The sequence below is a fragment of the Hylobates moloch genome, unplaced genomic scaffold (assembly GCF_009828535.3).
Source record: "Hylobates moloch isolate HMO894 unplaced genomic scaffold, HMol_V3 SCAFFOLD_15, whole genome shotgun sequence".
Classification (NCBI taxonomy): Eukaryota; Metazoa; Chordata; class Mammalia; order Primates; family Hylobatidae; genus Hylobates; species Hylobates moloch.
The window spans coordinates 28,539,777-28,557,585 of NW_026652290.1; the positions used below are offsets into that span (position 1 = coordinate 28,539,777).

The 17,809-nt window shown below is 41.9% G+C and overlaps 1 protein-coding gene across 17 annotated transcripts in view; it reads right to left on the minus strand.

Moving 5' to 3' along the window:
* Nucleotides 1–4,891: 4,891 nt before the first annotated feature.
* IMMT (inner membrane mitochondrial protein) overlaps nt 4,892–17,809 on the minus strand; it is a 52,500-nt gene continuing 39,582 nt past the window's right edge. For 9 of the 17 annotated variants that reach the window (XM_032178522.2, XM_032178517.2, XM_032178521.2 and 6 more), the window contains 5 exons: nt 14,567–14,581; nt 12,242–12,465; nt 8,652–8,783; nt 7,017–7,146; nt 4,892–5,836 (listed from right to left, as the gene is read on the minus strand). In XM_032178522.2, coding sequence (XP_032034413.1) covers nt 5,223–5,836; nt 7,017–7,146; nt 8,652–8,783; nt 12,242–12,465; nt 14,567–14,581 — 1,115 coding nt within the window. In that variant the 3' untranslated portion in view covers nt 4,892–5,222. Of the gene's footprint in view, nt 5,837–7,016; nt 7,147–8,651; nt 8,784–12,241; nt 12,466–14,566; nt 14,582–17,809 lie in introns of those variants that run through there. The other 8 variants (XM_058428327.1, XM_058428325.1, XM_058428324.1 and 5 more) reach the window with 2 other exon arrangements.

The following is a 17,809-nucleotide window of genomic DNA, read 5'->3' on the forward strand; positions in this document are numbered from 1 at the left end:
AACCCATACTCTGAGCAATTAACTGCCTTGAACATAGAGAAAAATTAAGGCCTCACAGGATGAGTCTGCATTCTCTGTAAATGCTTATTTTATCATAGTCTTTAGCCTCTACTCTCAGTAAAATGTTCTTTATGGCTGGGTGTGGTGACTCACACCTGTAATCCCAGCACTTTGGGAGGCAGAGGCGGGAGGATCACTTAGGTCCAGGAGTTCGAGACCAGCCTGGGCAACATAGTGAGACACTGGATCTACAAAAAAATAAAAAGCCAGATCAGTGGTATGCATCTGTGTCCCAGCTAATTGGGAGGGTGAGATGGGAGGATTGTTTGAGCCTAGGAGAGGGAGGTTGCAGTGAGCCATGATTGCACCACTGCACTCCAGCCTGGGCAACAGAGCAAGACCCTGTCTCGGAGAAACCAGAATTTCGGAAGAGCAAATGGGGCTGAGTGCGGTGGCTTATGTCTGTAATCCCAGCTCTTTGGGTGCCAACATGGATTACCTGAGCCCAGGAGTTTTGAGACCAGCCTGGGTAACAGTGAGACCCCCCTCCCTACAAAAGATTTTAATAATTATTTGGGCGTAGTGGTGCATGCCTGTAATTCCAGCTACTCTGGAGACAGATGGGGGGATTGCTTGAGCCTGGGAAGCTGAGGCTGCAGTAGCCATGATTGCACCACTGCATTCCAGCCTGGTTGATAGAGCGACCCTTGTCTCCAAGAAAAAAAAAAGCAAATGGGATTAAGGACTCTCATGGAATGGGAAGGGGAAAGGGAATCTTACTATATGTGGAATAAACTTCCTCAGTGTTGCCACAGAGTTACATTACCAATGTGTAGAAGTCAGAAACTAGACTGCTAGTTTGGTTCAACATTTGAGGATTGCTTTATAGCCATCAAAGTATTCAAGAGGTTGGATGGCACTCAAAAAAGATTCTACATGTCTAGAATCCAACTCAAATCTGGCACGTAGGTGCTTCTTAGTAAATGCTTAATGAATGCCACCAACTCTGCAAAGTATTCATTGATTTTGAGACCTTAGTCATGTTGCTACTACAAGTAGGGCATATGACCGCCTAAGAAACAGAACTTCGAGAAGTCCTAACGTAACCACAGTAAAGCAGACTCCCCTTTCAGCAACCTCAAAGCAAAAAGGAAAAAAAACCCCATTTAGCTGCTATGTAAACACTATACCAAGCACTAGGCTTAGAGGAAAAGATGTCAGATTGTACTGTCACTGGTTATGTACCCATATTCTCTAAGATAGGGTAGCATTTGTCTTTCAAACTGCAGGGTCTGAAATCAATTTTTGTGGGTGATTGGAATTTTTTAATGAAATGCATTAGAACATCTAAGCACATCACATACAGTTTTGTGATGGTGCATTTTTGCATTGCAATGTAGATCTGTGCATAGATATATACATTAGGTGTAGCAAATCGTGATGTAAATTTTTTACTGCTGGTCATGGTCAAAAAGTAAGATATGCTATGAAATTAAGTCACTAGGAGCATGGATGTATAAGGCAGGTTTTATAGAACCATTTAGATTCAACATTAATGGTAGAGTGGCATTTTACCAAAAAAATGGGTGTATTTGATTTGGGTGCTGTAAGGCAATTTGCTAGGACATGGGATAATCAGATTACACAAAATCTAGGCAGTGAACAAGTCTTAATCCTGGCCTAGGAAATAGCCTATTAAAAAATGCTGTCCAGGCCAGGCACAGTGGCTCACGCCTGTAAGCCCAGGACTTCGGGAGGCTGAGGCTGGAGGATTGCTTGAGTTCTTACACAGTGAGAACCTATCTCAAAAAAAAAAAAAAACAAAAAAACTGTCCGGCTGTGGACTTTTAGAATTCAGGACTGCTGGGGATCAAGCCCAAGAACGTTTTTCAGAGCTCTGTGATTTAAGATGCTCAAAAAGTAAGAGTGTCCAAGAGGAGTAAAGGTCATGACAGAATTTACTCCCAGGAAAATCTAAGTTCTGCCACAAGTACCCGTGGTGTCTGTTCCCACAACAATGGCCCCTTCACAAGCTCTTGCCTCACAACCCCTGCAGAAGCCCTTCAACAAAACTAATAGGCTAGTGAAACCTACTCCTCACATGGGTAAGAGCTGCAGTGGGCAGGTGACCCTCCTCCCTGCCCCCATCCTTTGCTTCCTCAAGCTCCCTGCCAACCTCAGGGCCCGTGGATACATCAATGGGAAGGAAACCAGGGAAGCATAGACCTATATAGTACAATAGGGGTGTAGTGACCGCTGGACCTGATGAAGCAAATCTGCCTGACATTTAATACGCCTTTTTATTTCCCTTCTGTGTTAAATCAAATGATCTGTTCTGCACTGAGCCAAGCAAGTTACTTTTAAAACTGGTGGCACAACTCATTTGGGACTTGGAGACTACTTTTATCCAGAACCTGTTAAGAGAGCAGGGGATTTAAATTAATACAAAGGAATACGAAGGTAGTGTGCCTTAAAGACTGTCTAAAATTAGGTTTTAGTTTGTTACATTATTTTGAAATATTAAACAACATGAAAATGTTAAATCAGGATGCGTGAGTTTTAAGATGTTGAACACTGTCCTACATCAGTGAGGAGGGAGGCAATAAGGTAATTTCAAACTAAAACAGATTGAGGATGAAACCAAGATAGAAGTGATGATTTGACTTTTTATGATTTTTTGCTGTGGAAATGGCAGTCGTGTGACTTTTCACTTGCAGTTTAAATGAAAGGGTGAAGTGAAGCCGACCTGCCCTAATGGCTCAGGGCTATATCCACCTCCCGGATAACCCTGGCCCTTGGGACTCCATCTCCTTTAAGTAGCACTGAGAATCCAAGAAGAGGCTCCGCTGCTTTTTGCACATGGTTACTGAGTTACATCTCAGGAATATTTTTAAGCACGAGGAAGGAAAATAAAGGCCTGGCCAAGCAGGGTCCCCTTTTCAGTATCGTCTTTCTTTGTTCCTAATAAGCAATCAAGGGGGTGGGTGTGTTGGCTGTTAAAGGAACTACTAAGATTCAGAAGCCTGTAGTCTTATTTTGTTTTACAGGTTAAAATAAACCACTTGGCTGGGCGCGGTGGCTCACACCTGTAATCCCAGCACTTTGGGAGGCCGGGGTGGGCAGATCACGAAGTTGGGAGTTCGAGACAAGCCTGGCCAACGCACTGAAACCCCATCTCTACTAAAAATACAAAAAAATTAGCCGGGCATGGTGATGGGTACCTGTAATCCCAGCTACTCGGGAGGCTGAGGCAGGACAATTGCTTGAACCTGGGAGGCAGAGGTTGCAGAGGCAGAAGATCGCGCCACTGCACTCCAGCCTGGGCGACAGTGCGAGAGTCTGTCTCAAAAAAGAATAATAAAAAATAAACCACACAGTATTGCTTCTTCTAAGTTCAGACAGATAATCACATCTGAAGGAAGTTATTTCAGGGCTCCAAGAGAAACTTAGATTTTCTTATAACCTATAATATTTTACATATACAAGTGGAATTGAAATTATAAGCATTTCTAATACGACAAATAGGGAAGTTTAGCTTTACAAGTAATGTATTTTGCAATTTTGTGCCATTCCAAAAGGGAAAACTGAATTTAGAACAGTCCTATTATCTCCTAATAAAAACTTAGTATCCCCTAGGTAGGTGCACAGAGTGCCTCTGCCTTTGAGATTACAGGCATTAATCTCAGGAAGGAACACAAAGCATGTGTTCCAATCAGAAACTAGATATATTTTGTTGAATTAAGTAAATCCACTTAGGGAATATAAGGACTATTGACAACATTAACACAAGCCAAAGGTGGACCAATATATCCCAAAATCAAAGGACAAGGCCAGTGCCATACAGACACTAGAAAGTAATTACCCAAATGCAGGGGCTGGCATACACCTACAGATGCAGAACCTGCCCCTTTTGTGATTCTAGATGTGTTGCTCAGATAAAAGTCCCTCTTCAAATTCTTTGTAAACACACAATCCCCAACAAACAGTTGTAATTTTGAAGAAAGTTGACATATTTTTATGTAGAGATGGTGGTCTTCATGGAGTAAAAAAAAATTTGTTAGTGCTTATGCAATATGACAATTGTACTATTAGATGAACTGAGAAAGTTCTCTGGGTTTTACAGCAATCTAAATCAAATACACAACAAAACTATTTAATCTCTTCATTAAGATTCCAGGCTCCCCATCCCCCCACTTTGAAGGGATTCACAGCCCAGGTACTAGAAAGAACTAAGCTCCATTACCAGTGTTTTAGAACTGTCAGCTGTGACCCATATAGGGCTGCTGAATTAACTTGTGGGTAGAGACCAACATTTTAACAAGTCACTAGAACGATATATCCCCAATTATAAATACATGTGGCACTTTGGCTTGTATATTACTCTTGAGTCTGAGCAGCAGGAATCAATTCACCAAAACCTTCAAAGCCAAAAAGCAGGCTGTGGACTTCTGGTGACGCAATTCACAGCCTGGAAACTCTGAGCTAGAAGTTCCTACTTCTGCTGCTGTTGTTTCTCAAGGATATTTTCTGTACATACAACAAACTAGAATTTTTTTTTTTTTTTTTTTTTTTTGAGACGGAGTTTTGCTTTTGTTTCCCAGGCTGGAGTGCGATGGCGCGATCCTGACTCACTGCAACCTCCACCTCCCAGGTTCAAGCGGTTCTCCTGCCTCAGCCTCCCAAGTAGCTGGGATTACAGGCATGCGCCACCACGCCCAGCTTAATTTTGTATTTTTAGTAGAGATGGGTTTCTCCATGTTGGTCAGGCTGGTCTCGAACTCCCAACCTCAGGTGATCCACCCGCCTCAGCCTCCCAAAGTGCTGGGATTACAGGCGTGAGCCACCGCACCTGGCCAGAAATGTACTTTTTGAAAAGAGATAAGATACTCAGTTTTCATCTTGTTGTTTTATTCAGTTTGCTCCGAGGGCAAAATCAACAGTAGTAGAGATCACAAACATTATTTTGATTGGCCTCACAAGCCTCATCAGTAAAACCTGAAAAAACAGAAAATGTTACACAAGTTGCAAAGAAAGCACTCCTGGAGTTCAGACATGATAGCAAATGGAAAGAATATAAAATGCAACAGGTGTTAACATTTAGAACAGTACTTGTAAACCCACTCATTTCTAGACAATTCTGGGACCCTTGTTGCGAACCCTTCATCTATCACTGCTGATTTCCTTTGACATGAAATATGACTTTATGAAAATCTTCCTAAACCTTACTCTGGCTGCACTTGAGTGGTTCCTATTCCTACAGCACTGGCATACGCTGTCAGGATTTCCACTATCTGTTTTGTTTCTAGGGTCATTCGGGCTTCCTTCAGCCAGTCCTGTGCCACTCGTCTGGATTCCCCCTTCAGCTGATTGACAAACTTTGCTGCTAGCTCCAGATCACCATGCTCAATGCAATAGGAAGCATATGACAGTAATTTAAATGTGTTTATATCCTCAGGGCAGAGCTCCGGGGGCGGCTTCAGTTGCTGAGGTGGGAATAGGAGCAGGGACTGTAGGTAGGAGAGGAAGTACTGGTACAAGCTATTTCTGGTTTCATCAATCATTGCTACCCTTCGGGCCAGTTTTTGAACAGCATAGAAACGGGCTCTAAGGGTCTCTTCACTGTACACCCCACGGGTCAGGGACTCTGGAGGGATAGCTGCGGTTAAAGCTTGGGTAAATTCATTATCAGAACAGTTGGCTTTGATGGCCTCAACTGCACCACCCAGCGGGATAGTAGGTGTTTCTGCAGATGAGGTCTTCATGCTGTACTTTAATGCCTCCACTGAAAGCCAGAGTTGGTGGGCTTTTCTGGCTTCCTCTTCAGCAACTGCATGACCTACAAAGAAAAAAAGTCAAAGCCAAACATTTTTCTCTCCATCTGACAACATACATCCACAGAACTGATGCACATTCAACAAGCTACATCTACACATGTGGAAGATGAGGCCAGAGTTTCTTACAACCCCACCCCCACCACTTATTTCTGGTGTATTTTCCTAGCTGGCCTCTTCATATCAGGCAGTAAAGTCAGAAGTCATTCACATCTGCATGATATCTAATCCACATATTTACCTTTACTAGTTGAGAAAGAAACATTATTTAAATTAGGCTAAGACTTACGCCAAGGCCATCAGAAATTTTCTGCAAAGAAATGGGAGACTTCAGGGCCAGGCACAATGGCTCACGCCTGTAATCCCAGCACTTTGGGAGGCCAAGGTGGGTGGATCACTTGTGGTCAGGAGTTCAGGACTAGCCTGGCCAACATGGTGAAACCCTGTGTCTACTAAAAAATACAAAACCTAGCCAGGCGTGGTGGCACGCACCTGTATTCCCAGCTACTCAGGAAGCTGAGGCAGGAGAATCGCTTGAACCCAGGAGGCAGAGGCTGCAGTGACTCGATATCACACCACTGCACTCTACCCTGGGCGACAGAGCAAGACTCTGTCTCAAAAAAAAAAAAAAAAAAACGAAACGGGAGACTTCAAATGAACTTAACAGACTACTGGATCTTGAAATTCTGTGAGTATTCAATTTATTTTTTTTGTTATGCAACAAAAAAAGATTCCATAACATCCTTAAAAAACCCCATTTTATTAATACCCTCATTGTCAGGACATTTCTCTTTCAATGTGGCACATGGAGGCCTCAGCATAAATACTGTCCATTTGGTAGTTGGACTCGGCAAATCACCACCTCCAGATAACCCACCAAGCCTGTGGAAGGCAAGCATGGGACCACACTGACCCCTAGCCCTTACCACCCAGGCACATGCGACATAGCCAAAGGGTACTGGGTAAATAGCCTTGTAAATGGTGATTTTGTGTTTGTCATACAAGGTATAAAATTTCTAGTTATATAGATTTTGCCATTACTTTTAATGGCAAAAACTGCAATTAAGTAGAGTGATTAGTATTTTTATGTCCTGATGTCAATACATGTACCCCATTTTCCCTATAAAATTATTTTAATAAATTATGCTGAGGAAAATTATCTGTAATAACATAGCTTATGCTTACTCTGAACAGCCTGTTCGATTCCTCTGAGTCTGGCATAGGCAGTATTTATATCCAGAGTAAAGTTGTCAACTTGCTCTTGACTGAGACGACGAAACTGTAATTCTTGTTCAGAGAGTTTCTCAGACAGGTTCTGAAATAAAACAAATAGTTCCAGAAAAAAGTGATACTCAATGCATGTCACGTAACTGTGTAATCTTCCAGCAACTACTTGCTGAAGCAAAGAGGGCCTTAGAGTTGTCATGAAATTCCTACATTTTGTGTAAAGTTTCAAAAATGTCCTGACTCATATTTAATGTATATAATTTTTTTTTTTTTTTTTTGAGATGGAATCTTGCTCTATTGCCAGGTTGGAGTGCAGTGGCACAATCTTGGCTCACTGCAACCTCCGCCTCCCAGGTTCAAGTGATTCTCCTGCCTCAGCCTCCCAAGTAGCTGGGATTACAGGCATGCATCACTATGCCAATTATTGTATTTTTAGCAGAGACGGGTTTCACCATGTTGGCCAGGATGGTCTCGATTTCTTAACCTCGTGATCCGCCCACCTCAGCCTCCCAAAGTGCTGGGATTACAGGCGTGAGCCACCATGCCCGGCCGATGTATATAATTCTTTACAGGTTTACTGATGGAACCTAATATTAGAGGAGGCATACCAAGAGAAGAGAGAAGGCTGTTAAAGTCAGAAACAAACTGCCAACTGTATTTTATTTTTGAGACAGAATCTTGCTCTGTCACCCAGGCTGGAGTGCAGTGGCACAACCTCAGCTCACTGCAACCTCCACCTCCCAGATTCAAACAATTCTCATGCCTTAGCTTCCAGAGTGGCTGGGATTACAGGCATGCACCACCACACCCAGCTAGTTTTTCTATTTTTAATAGAGACAGGGTTTCGCCATGTTGGTCAGGCTGGTCTTGAACTCTTGGCCTCAAGTGATCCACCTGCCTCAGCCTCCCAAACTGCTGGGATTATAGGTGTGAGCCACCATGCTCAGCCACAAATTGTCAGCTTTAGAAAGTAAATTATCTGTATTGCAAACCTAAACATAATAATTAGATTAAATTATATTCCAATATCTTATATTTAAGAGCTTATACATTAATTTTTCTCAGAAAAATATCCATCAAATAGAATTTAAAATACCTTTTCATACTGACATACATTGCGATTCTCTGGAAGAATTTACTTAGAAAACCTCAGTATCTTCTTGCAAGACAAAGTAACAAGTTAATATTACTGTAAATGATTTCTTGAATAGAAACTATGATTACAGGCATCCTGATAATTTACTGGGATTTCAAAACTTCTCTGGGAAATTACCTCAGTTATAAAAATCTAAGCACTACCATGCCATCTATAGGAGGAAGATACACACGTCAAATATTACTGTCTGCATTCCTGAATTCCCCTTTACCAACTCTCCTTAAAGTTCTGAAGATTCCAAATGACTAGAATATATATTTTAAAAACACATCTGATCATGAACACACAGGTACACCATTATGTAAAAAGAAGCAGTTTTGTAGACATACAAGGAGATTTCCAAATCTTCGACATCCTCAGAGTACATTAAAAGAAAAGGAGAGTCTGTTAATCCTGTCAGGAAGAGGGGTGTGGCTGAAGGGAGTCCAGGTCCTCACCTGCTCAAATTCAGACTTCAATTCCTGTTCTTGTACCCTAAGGACATCTCGCAAGTGATCTGTGTGGGCGGCTGCCTGTCGGCGAAGCTGGGTTCTCATTTCATTCTCCATGGCATCTCTGACTTCTTCTATCTGTGAAACCAAACAAAATAATTATTCGTTTTCGATTCTCCATATATACTTTTAGGAAAACAGAAAGACCACTATCAACCATGACAACAGCAGCTTCCACATCCTGAACCCGTCTAATGTGCCAGGCATGTGTACACTTCTACTTCTTATGTGAAACGGAAAGCTAAACCCTGGAGGTGACTCAAACAAGATCACACGGCTGTGGCAAAAACCAGATTTCAAACAAAGGTCTCTCTCACCCCCAAACTTGTGGTTTTTCTACATCACCAGGCTGCCTCTCATATAAAACACTGTCATTTCCTGAATCACATGCTCCTCTGAGAAATAACTAAATCCAGGATATGAAGAAAAGTAACTATACACTTGGAATCAAGCGTAGCTTTACTACAACCATCTGTGTGACCTTGGGGAAATGATTTATCTTCTCAAATCTCCACTTTCTCATTTGTGAGTAATAATGCCTACTTTGAAGAATCATTAAGAAAATTAGTTGGCTGGGCATGGTGGCTCACGCCTGTAATCCCAGCACTCTGGGAGGTTGAGGCGGGCAGATCACGAGGTCAGGAGATCAAGACCATCCTGGCTAACAATGGTGAAACCCCGTCTCTACTAAAAATACAAAAAAAAATTAGCCGGGCATGGTGGCGGGCGCCTGTAGTCCTAGCTACTCGGGAGACTGAGGTAGGAGAATGGCGTGAACCCAGGAGGCAGCGCTTGCTGTGAGCCAAGACTGCGCCACTGCACTCCAGCCTGGGCGATAGAGCAAGACTCCGTCTCAAAAAAAAAAAAAAGAAAAGAAAATTAGTAAGTATCTGGTAGTTATTGACATAGTCTCCTAAACAAAGAAAACTGCTTATTTTTAAATGAATTTAAATTCAACATGGGCCAAAAAAAAAAACACAAAAAAATATACCTTGCCTAACAAATAGCCATAGGTCACTTTACAAATTACTTAACACTGATTACCTGAAATCCAGAACTTATTTTTTCTCAGAAACAATATAATAAATCAATGAATCCATTCAGTCAGTGCATAAGTATTTATGAAGTGCCAGCCCTGTGTGCCAGGCAGTGCCTACTATCTGTATGGATCCAGTGGTGCTTAGGGCAGACGAACTTCTTGCTCTCACACAGTGTATATCTCAATGGAGGCAGCAGACAGTAAACAAGTAAACAAAAAAGACATCTCAGATTGTGATACATATTTCTACGTATGACTTTGAGCAGACAAGGACCTGTTGTGAAGCATCAACACCCCTTCAACCTCCTTTTCCCCCACCTTACATTTAAAATAAACAGGGCAACATAACAGAAAGTAATACAGAGGCTCCACTTTGGACTGAAGGGATAGGAAATCTCAGTCTTGCTAAGAAAGTGACATCTAGGCTTAAAACTTAAGCTTAGAGCTCAAGGTTTAAACAGAGAAGATAGAACAATGTACTAGGCAGAGAAAACATAAAGGTCCCAAAACGAAAGATATAGTCAAGGTACAGACAAAAAATACCAGGGTGCCTGGAGCAGTGAAATGGCTCATGGCATGCAGCGATCAAGAAGCCTTTTGGGTATTGGTTAAGAATTTGGAATTATATTAAATGAAATGGGTAGTCCATGGAGGATTTCCGGCAGTATAGTGTCTCATCCGACTATGTTTTATTTGCCTGCGTAAATAGACACAGAAAGAAGGGTATGAAGAAAGGGGAAATTGGCTGGGCATGGTGGCTCACACCTGTAATCCCAGCACTTTGGTGTTTAAATTCCTTGGTGAAGGCCGGGCATGGTGCCTCATGCCTGTAATCCTGGCACCGTGGGAGGCCAAGGCAGGTGGATCACTTGAGGTCAGGAGTTCGAGACCAGCCTGGCCAACATGGCAAAACCCCGTCTCTACTAAAAATACAAAAATTAGCCACGTGTGGTGGCATGCACCTGTAAGTCTAGCTACTCAGGAGGCTGAGAGGCACAAGAATCACTTGAACCTGGGAGGCAGAGGTTGCAATGAGCCAAGATTGCACTACTGCACTCTACCCTGGGCCACAAAGACAGACTGTCTCAAAAAAAAAAAAAAGAAAAGAAAAAGAAAAAGAAAAAATAGTGGAAGCTTGGGCTAAGGTGGTAGGAATGGAGTGGACAGATTTGGGATTTATGTTGAATGCAGAACTGGTGGGATCTGTGGGGCAACTGAATATGAATTGATGGAAGAACAACAAAGCATGATTTGGGCTGGAATAACTGAGTAGATTGTTCAACTCAGTTTATTTAGAGAGAAACAAGTTGAGGGGCTGGAAGACAGGTTGGAGAGAATAAATAAATCTGTTTGGAACATGATAAGCATGAAATGACTACTGAAAATCCAGCGGAGATACCCGGTAGGCTGCTGGATAGGAACCTGAAGCCAAGGCAGAGGTCAGAGCTGGAGATAGACATTTATCAGGTATAGATGGTATTTAAACTTCCAAGTCACGGGACTCAACAAGAACACTTAGAGACGGTTTAGATGGAGAAAACGTTTCAGAACTAATGCCAGGTATGCCACTATTTGAGAGGCTGAGCAGAAAAGGTTAAGGAGTGGCCAGCAAGGTAGGAGAAAGGCTAGAAGAGTATGCTGTCAGGGAGCCTAGGGAAGAAATAGTTTCAAAAAGGAGGGAGTGGCCAATAGTACTACTAAGAAGACACAAAGGTGGGATGAGTAGTTAGGTTCCCAAATCAGCCTGTGGACACCCATTTAATAAATGGTGTGCCCAGATAAGAGGGCTAAAGAAGCTATTTCACCTGTTTTTTAACCACCAACCACTTAACAACAATAGCAGAGAAAAATATACTCAGACTCCAACAAAGATTCATTCAGCACTGCTTTAAGGGACAGAGGCTCAGCTCCACTGGAAAGATGAGCTAGATAATCCTGGATACCAGTAGCTTATTACTTTCTTAAACTTCTGCATCTGCTCAACATAAAGGAACTCTGCTCGATCACTCCTTTCCTAGAAGTTCTGATGAGGAGAATGAAGACTAAGCTCCATTCTAAAGGTCAGCTGGCATGACTTATATTCAATATCCTAAAGCCAATGACTGTCAGTATTTTTTCTTTCTTTTTTTTTTTTTTGAGACAGTCTTGCTCCATCACCCAAGCTGGAGTGCAGTGGCACGATCTTAGCTCACTGCAACATCCACCTCCCTGGTTCAAGTGGTTCTCCTGCCTCAGCCTTCCGAGTAGCTAGGATTACAGGTGCGAGCCACCACGCCCAGCTAATTTTTGTATTTTTAGAAGAGATGGGGGTTTCACCATATTGGCCAGCCTGGTCTCGAACTCCTGACCACAAGTGATCCACCCACCTCGGCCTCCCAAAGTGCTGCGATTTACAGGCATGAACCACTGCACCCGGCTGAGCCAGTATTATTTCTACAAGTAAACAATCAAGTTAGAGTCACTTTAAATGTTAGGCAACAATTCTCATTTCTTTTACCTTTCTGTCCTGTTCAGCCTGTATTTCACTTCTGTGATGTTCTAATGCTTTTGCTACCGCAGAGTCAAATGCCCGCTTTTCTTCCAGCTTTTGTTTCTCCAAGGCTAACGTGATGTGCTGCTTTTCAGTGGCCTTCTGTTCTGCCAGCTCTCTGTTCAACTGATCGATACGACGATGTGCGTGAGCAATCAGGGAGTTCAGATCATCAGTAGAGAGCTTGTCAGCTAAGCAAAAGAGCATGTTAAAATATTAATGATGTCAATGAAATTATACCTCATTACAAGGTAATCTGCATCAACTGATTATAATTTAAGAGCAGTAAACAAAAGTAAAACTTAGCTAACATGAAAAGAGATTTAGATTCCCCAGTTCAATCAGAAACTGGCTAGTGTCCAATAAGGTATTTTCAATCCCTGGCAAAATTCAGGTAGGCCGTCAGATGATCAGTTGTTTTCCAGGAACCCTCTTTTAATCTGAACTAATTATAAATGGACTTACTCATTTACTGTAACTTTGCCTATAAAGACAAAACTTATATATACCATCACTTCTATATTTTCTTTCAGGCATAACTCTGATTAGTTATAACAGGCATCCAATTGAAGATTCTTTTCTGCTGAAACTAAAAATCAAATTCAAATTCTCTCAGACTTTTCCTTAATAAGTTTTTTTACTTTTCTTAAACACATATGATCTAGATTAAATCCCAACACAGCAACCAGAGCTGTCCATCAGAATCACTGCAAAGCTTTTTAAAATCACCTAAAGATTCGCATCTAGGCTTAAACCAATGTTTGTGTTTTTTCAAAATCTCAATCCAAAAATGTAGCAACACACACAGATTAAGAATTATGGCTCCAGCCAGCAGGCACAGTGGCTCACACCTGTAATCTCAGCACTTTGGGAGGCCAAGGCGGGCAGATCACCTGAGGTCAGGAGTTCGAGACCAGCTTGGCCAACCTGGTGAAACTCCGTCTCTACTAAAAATGCAAAAATTAGCTGGGCATGATGGTGGACACCTGTAATCCCAGCTACTTGGGAGGCTGAGGTAGGAGAATTACTTGAGCCCAGGAGACAGAGGTTGCAGTGAGCCGAAATTGCGCCACTGTACTCTAGCCTGGGCAACAGAGCAAGACTCCATCTCAAAAAAAAAAAAAAAAAAAAAAAGAATTATGGCTCCACTGGCCAGATGCAGTGGCTGATGCCAATAATCCCAGCACTTTAAGAGGCCGAGACAGGTGGATCACTTTAGGCCAGGAGTTTGAGACTAGCCTGGCCATCATGGTGAAACCCTGACTCTACTAAAAATACAAAAATTAGCCAGGTGTGGGAGCACATGCCTGTAATCCCAGCTACTCAGGAGGCTGAGGCATGAGAATTGCTTGAATCCAGGAGGCAGAGATTGCAGTGAACTGAAATTGTGCCACTGCACTCCAGCCTGGTGACAGAGCAAGACCTTGTCTCAAAAAAAAAAAAAAAGAATTATGACTCCATCGCTTCTTAGTCTTTTGGCTAAGATGAAGTAAAGAATTATGGCTCCAACAGCAAAATATGGAATGCAGGAAATTCTATATGACTAATGACTCAATTTCTTAATAAATACACTGTAAAGCAAAAAACAAAAAGGGGCAAGAGATTTATTGACTAAACTCAACATGTGGAACGTCTACGGGTATCGATTCGAATAAAAAACTGTAAAAACTCATTGTATGAAATAATAGGGGATATTTCAACACTGAATGGACATTTGGTGACTAGGGAATTGTTACTAAGTTTTAGGTGTGATAATAGTATGGTGATGTTTTTGAAACATACTGAAAGTATTTACAAGTGAAACAATGTGATATTTGAGTCTGCTTCTATATAAGCTGAGGAGGAGTGGGAATAGATGAGACAAAACTGGTCATGTACTGATGGCTACAAAACTGAGTGATGGGTCCTGGAAGTTCTTTAGTTTTCTTCTTACTTTTTAATGTTTGAAATTCTCCAAAGTAATCAGTTACAATCCATATTACACACACACACACACACACACACACACACACACACACACACACACAACACACACACACACACACACACACACACACACACACACACACACACACTTCACATCTATAGGATTCCAATCACTTGATGAAACATTTTCATTCCTGAGAGCATTCAGATGCCAAAAATATCCAATTCAGATTTATCATGTGACATAATTCTACTTTGTATCTATTTAGACGGCTTTGTGTAAGAATTATAGGCACAACAAAAAGACTTTAGTCTCTTAATACCCAAAACAAAAGACTTTAAAGATGAAATATACATAACACTCACCTAAGTCTGAAACACCTACAAAGGAAAAAATAGAACAGTTTGAAAAAAAAAAGAATGCACATACTTTAGTTATTGATCATTAAACAGAAATATCTAAAAGGAAACAAGAAGGAATCGGAGACTAGTACCAGGAAAAGCTATTTTAATACTGGAAAATGAAATGATACAGCTATTTTCTAAAATTTAAACTGTAAAACAAGACAAATCAAGGTAAATAACATTTTAGAAAATAAAAGAATCATTGATATTAATTGTGGTTTTGGTTTCAAAGGACTCATCTTGTTTCACAGTAATCAACTTAAATTTTTTGTTTGTTTTTTTTTTTTGTTTTGAGACAGAGCCTTCCTCTGTTGCCTAGCCTAGAGTGCAGTGGTGCAATCTCAGGTCACTGCAACCTCCACCTGCTGGGCTCAAGCAATCCTCCCACCTCAGCCTCCCAAGTAACTTGGACTAGAGGTGTGTGCCACCATACCGGGCTAATTTTTGCACTTTTTTGTAGAGATGGGGTTTTGCCATGTTGCCCAGGCTGGTCTCAAACTCCCAGGCTCAAGCGATCCACCTTCCTCAGCCTCCCAAAGTGCTGGGATTACAGGCATGAGCCACTGCGCCCAGCAACCTAAACATTTCTTTTTTTTTTTTTTTGAGACAGAGTCTCGCTCTGTCACCCAGGCTGGAGTGCAGTGGCGCAATCTCAGCTCACTGCAACCTCTGCCTCTTGGGCTCAAGGGATTCTCCTGCCTCAGCCTCCCAAGTAGCTGGGACTACAGGCGCCTCCCACCACGCCTGGCTAATTTTCATATTTTTAGTAGACAGGGTTTCACTATGTTGGCCAGGCTGGTCTCGAACTCCTGACCTCAAATGATCTGCCCGCCTCAGCCTCCCAAAGTGCTGGGATTACAGGTGTGAGCCACCATGCCCGGCCTCAACTTAAGCATTTCATAGAAACTATAATTTTCTTTTATCCCTCGCATTTTCATTAGTCCATACAGTACTTTACTAAATCAGTTTTGACTCTCTGTTCTCAGTACCAGGCCTCTCTTAACATTTCAGATACTTAACAAATTCAGTTCTTCTTTGAAATTTTTAAAACAATGAACTCATACTAAATTTTCATTTAACCTGTGCAAATTAAAGAACTACAATGGCCTGATTTGAGAGTAAAGGAAAAAATGGCATTCTGTATAGTTTGAATGATGTCCCCCACCACGATCCCAAGTATCACAAGTACCCAGTGTGAACACATAACAGGAGAAGGGGAATGCAGCCAGTCGCAGCTACTGCCTCTCAGGATGAGCTAATGAACATCCTGGTATGACTGTCCTTTTTTTTGAGACAGAGTCTCCCATTGCCCAGGCTGGAGTGTAGCAGCACGATCTCGGCTCACTGTAACCTCCACCTCCCGGGTTCAAGTGATTCTCTTGCCTCAGCCTCCCGAAGTAGCTAGGACCACAGGTGCACACCACCATGCTTGACTAATTTTTGTATTTTTCGTAGAGATGGGGTTTCACCATATCGGCCAGGCCAGTCTTGAACTCCTAACCTCAGGCAATCCACCCACCTCAGCCTCCCAAAGTGCTAGGATTATAGGTGTGAGCCACTGCACCTGGCCAGTCCTGACCTTCTTAATAACCTTTGCATTCAACAAGTCCAAAGACAGGTATTTTTCATCCAAGGGGCTCTGAACATCAACTGACTAAACATCACTCCCTCCTACACCGTCAATCTCATAAAAATAAAATTTCCTCCTTACTATGGTTACATCATTCCTCTTCTCAAAAGGCCAAAAGGGAGTCCTGTGCTGCTGATACAAATCATTTAGGCAGAGAATAGTGAGGCTAGTGGGGGAGAATGAAATCCCGGCTCTTACCCCAACCTTGGGCAAATTACTTTTCTGTCTCAGTTTTTTCATCTATGTAATTGGGATAATAACAAAATTTGCCTTGTAAGGCTATTATGAATTTCAAATAAGTTAATATATGTGAAACACTTAGAACTCAGTGCCCAGTACAAAATAATGCTCAATACCACTAGCTATTACTACGTTTGGAAACTTGCGCAGCTACAGATAACACAGAAAGAGTACTGGACGTAGTGAACATCATCAGGACATTTGTTGTTTAGGGAAATAATAAGAGCAATCCCAGAACTTAAAGTATAATAAAAAAAAATGATAATAAGAGCAAAATGCCTCATAACACAAACCAGTACTAACAAATTTGGTTTAGGTCTTAGTGTATTCTGATTTCAGAGGTGAGGACATCCACTGAGGGCTAGGGTAATCATGGAATAATTACTATCTCTAGAAATACACAAGAAATGAGTAATACCGGTTGTCCCTGAGGAGGAAAACAGTGTGAGAGGGAAACTTCAAATGCCATTTGTATCTTTCAAATTTTGTATTGTGAATATATACTCTATTTTATAAATTAATAAAGATTTAAATGGAGGTCACTCAAAAAAGAAACAACATAGAGATTGCTTCACAAGGGACCTTCATTTTCTACACGGCCCCTTTCTTTAGCACAGGCTTCTCAACCTTGGTGCTACTGACCTTCTGGTCCAGACAGTTCTCTGCTGTAAGGGGCTTTTCTGTGTACTATAGGATGTTTAGCAGCACGTCTGGCCTCCACCCACCACATGCCAGTAGCTCCCTACAGGTGGGGCAAACAAAAATGTCTCCCAGTGTTGCCAAATGTCATGTGGGGGACAAAATGCCCTCAGTTGAGAACCACTGTTTAACATTTTCATGTTTTACGACAGGCAGCCGGGCGTGGTGTCTCACGCCTGTAATCCCAGCACTTTGGGAGGCCGAGGTAGATGGATAATTTGAGGTCAGGAGTTTGAGACCAGCCTGACCAACATGGTGAAACCGAGTCTTTACTAAAAATACAAAAAAATTAGCTGGGTGTGGTAGCACACGCCTGTAATCCCAGCTACTCGGGAGGCTGAGGCAGGAGAATCGCTTGAACCCATGAGGCGGAGGTTGCAGTGAGCCAAGATCGCACCACTGCACTCCAGCCTGGGTGACACAGCAAGACTCCATCTCAAAAAAAAAAAAAAAAAAAGTTTTGAGATAGGCACTTTCAAAAGCAGAAAAAAAGCAAGTTAAAAACGTGAGAGCTGGCTTGGAAAAATTAGTAGGATTTAGTCTACTGGGAAGACCAAAGACAGAATGCAAATTCTTAGGGTTGATGCTCGTATCTAACTCTCCACAAATAAAATTTGTCCTGCCCTGTCAACCTA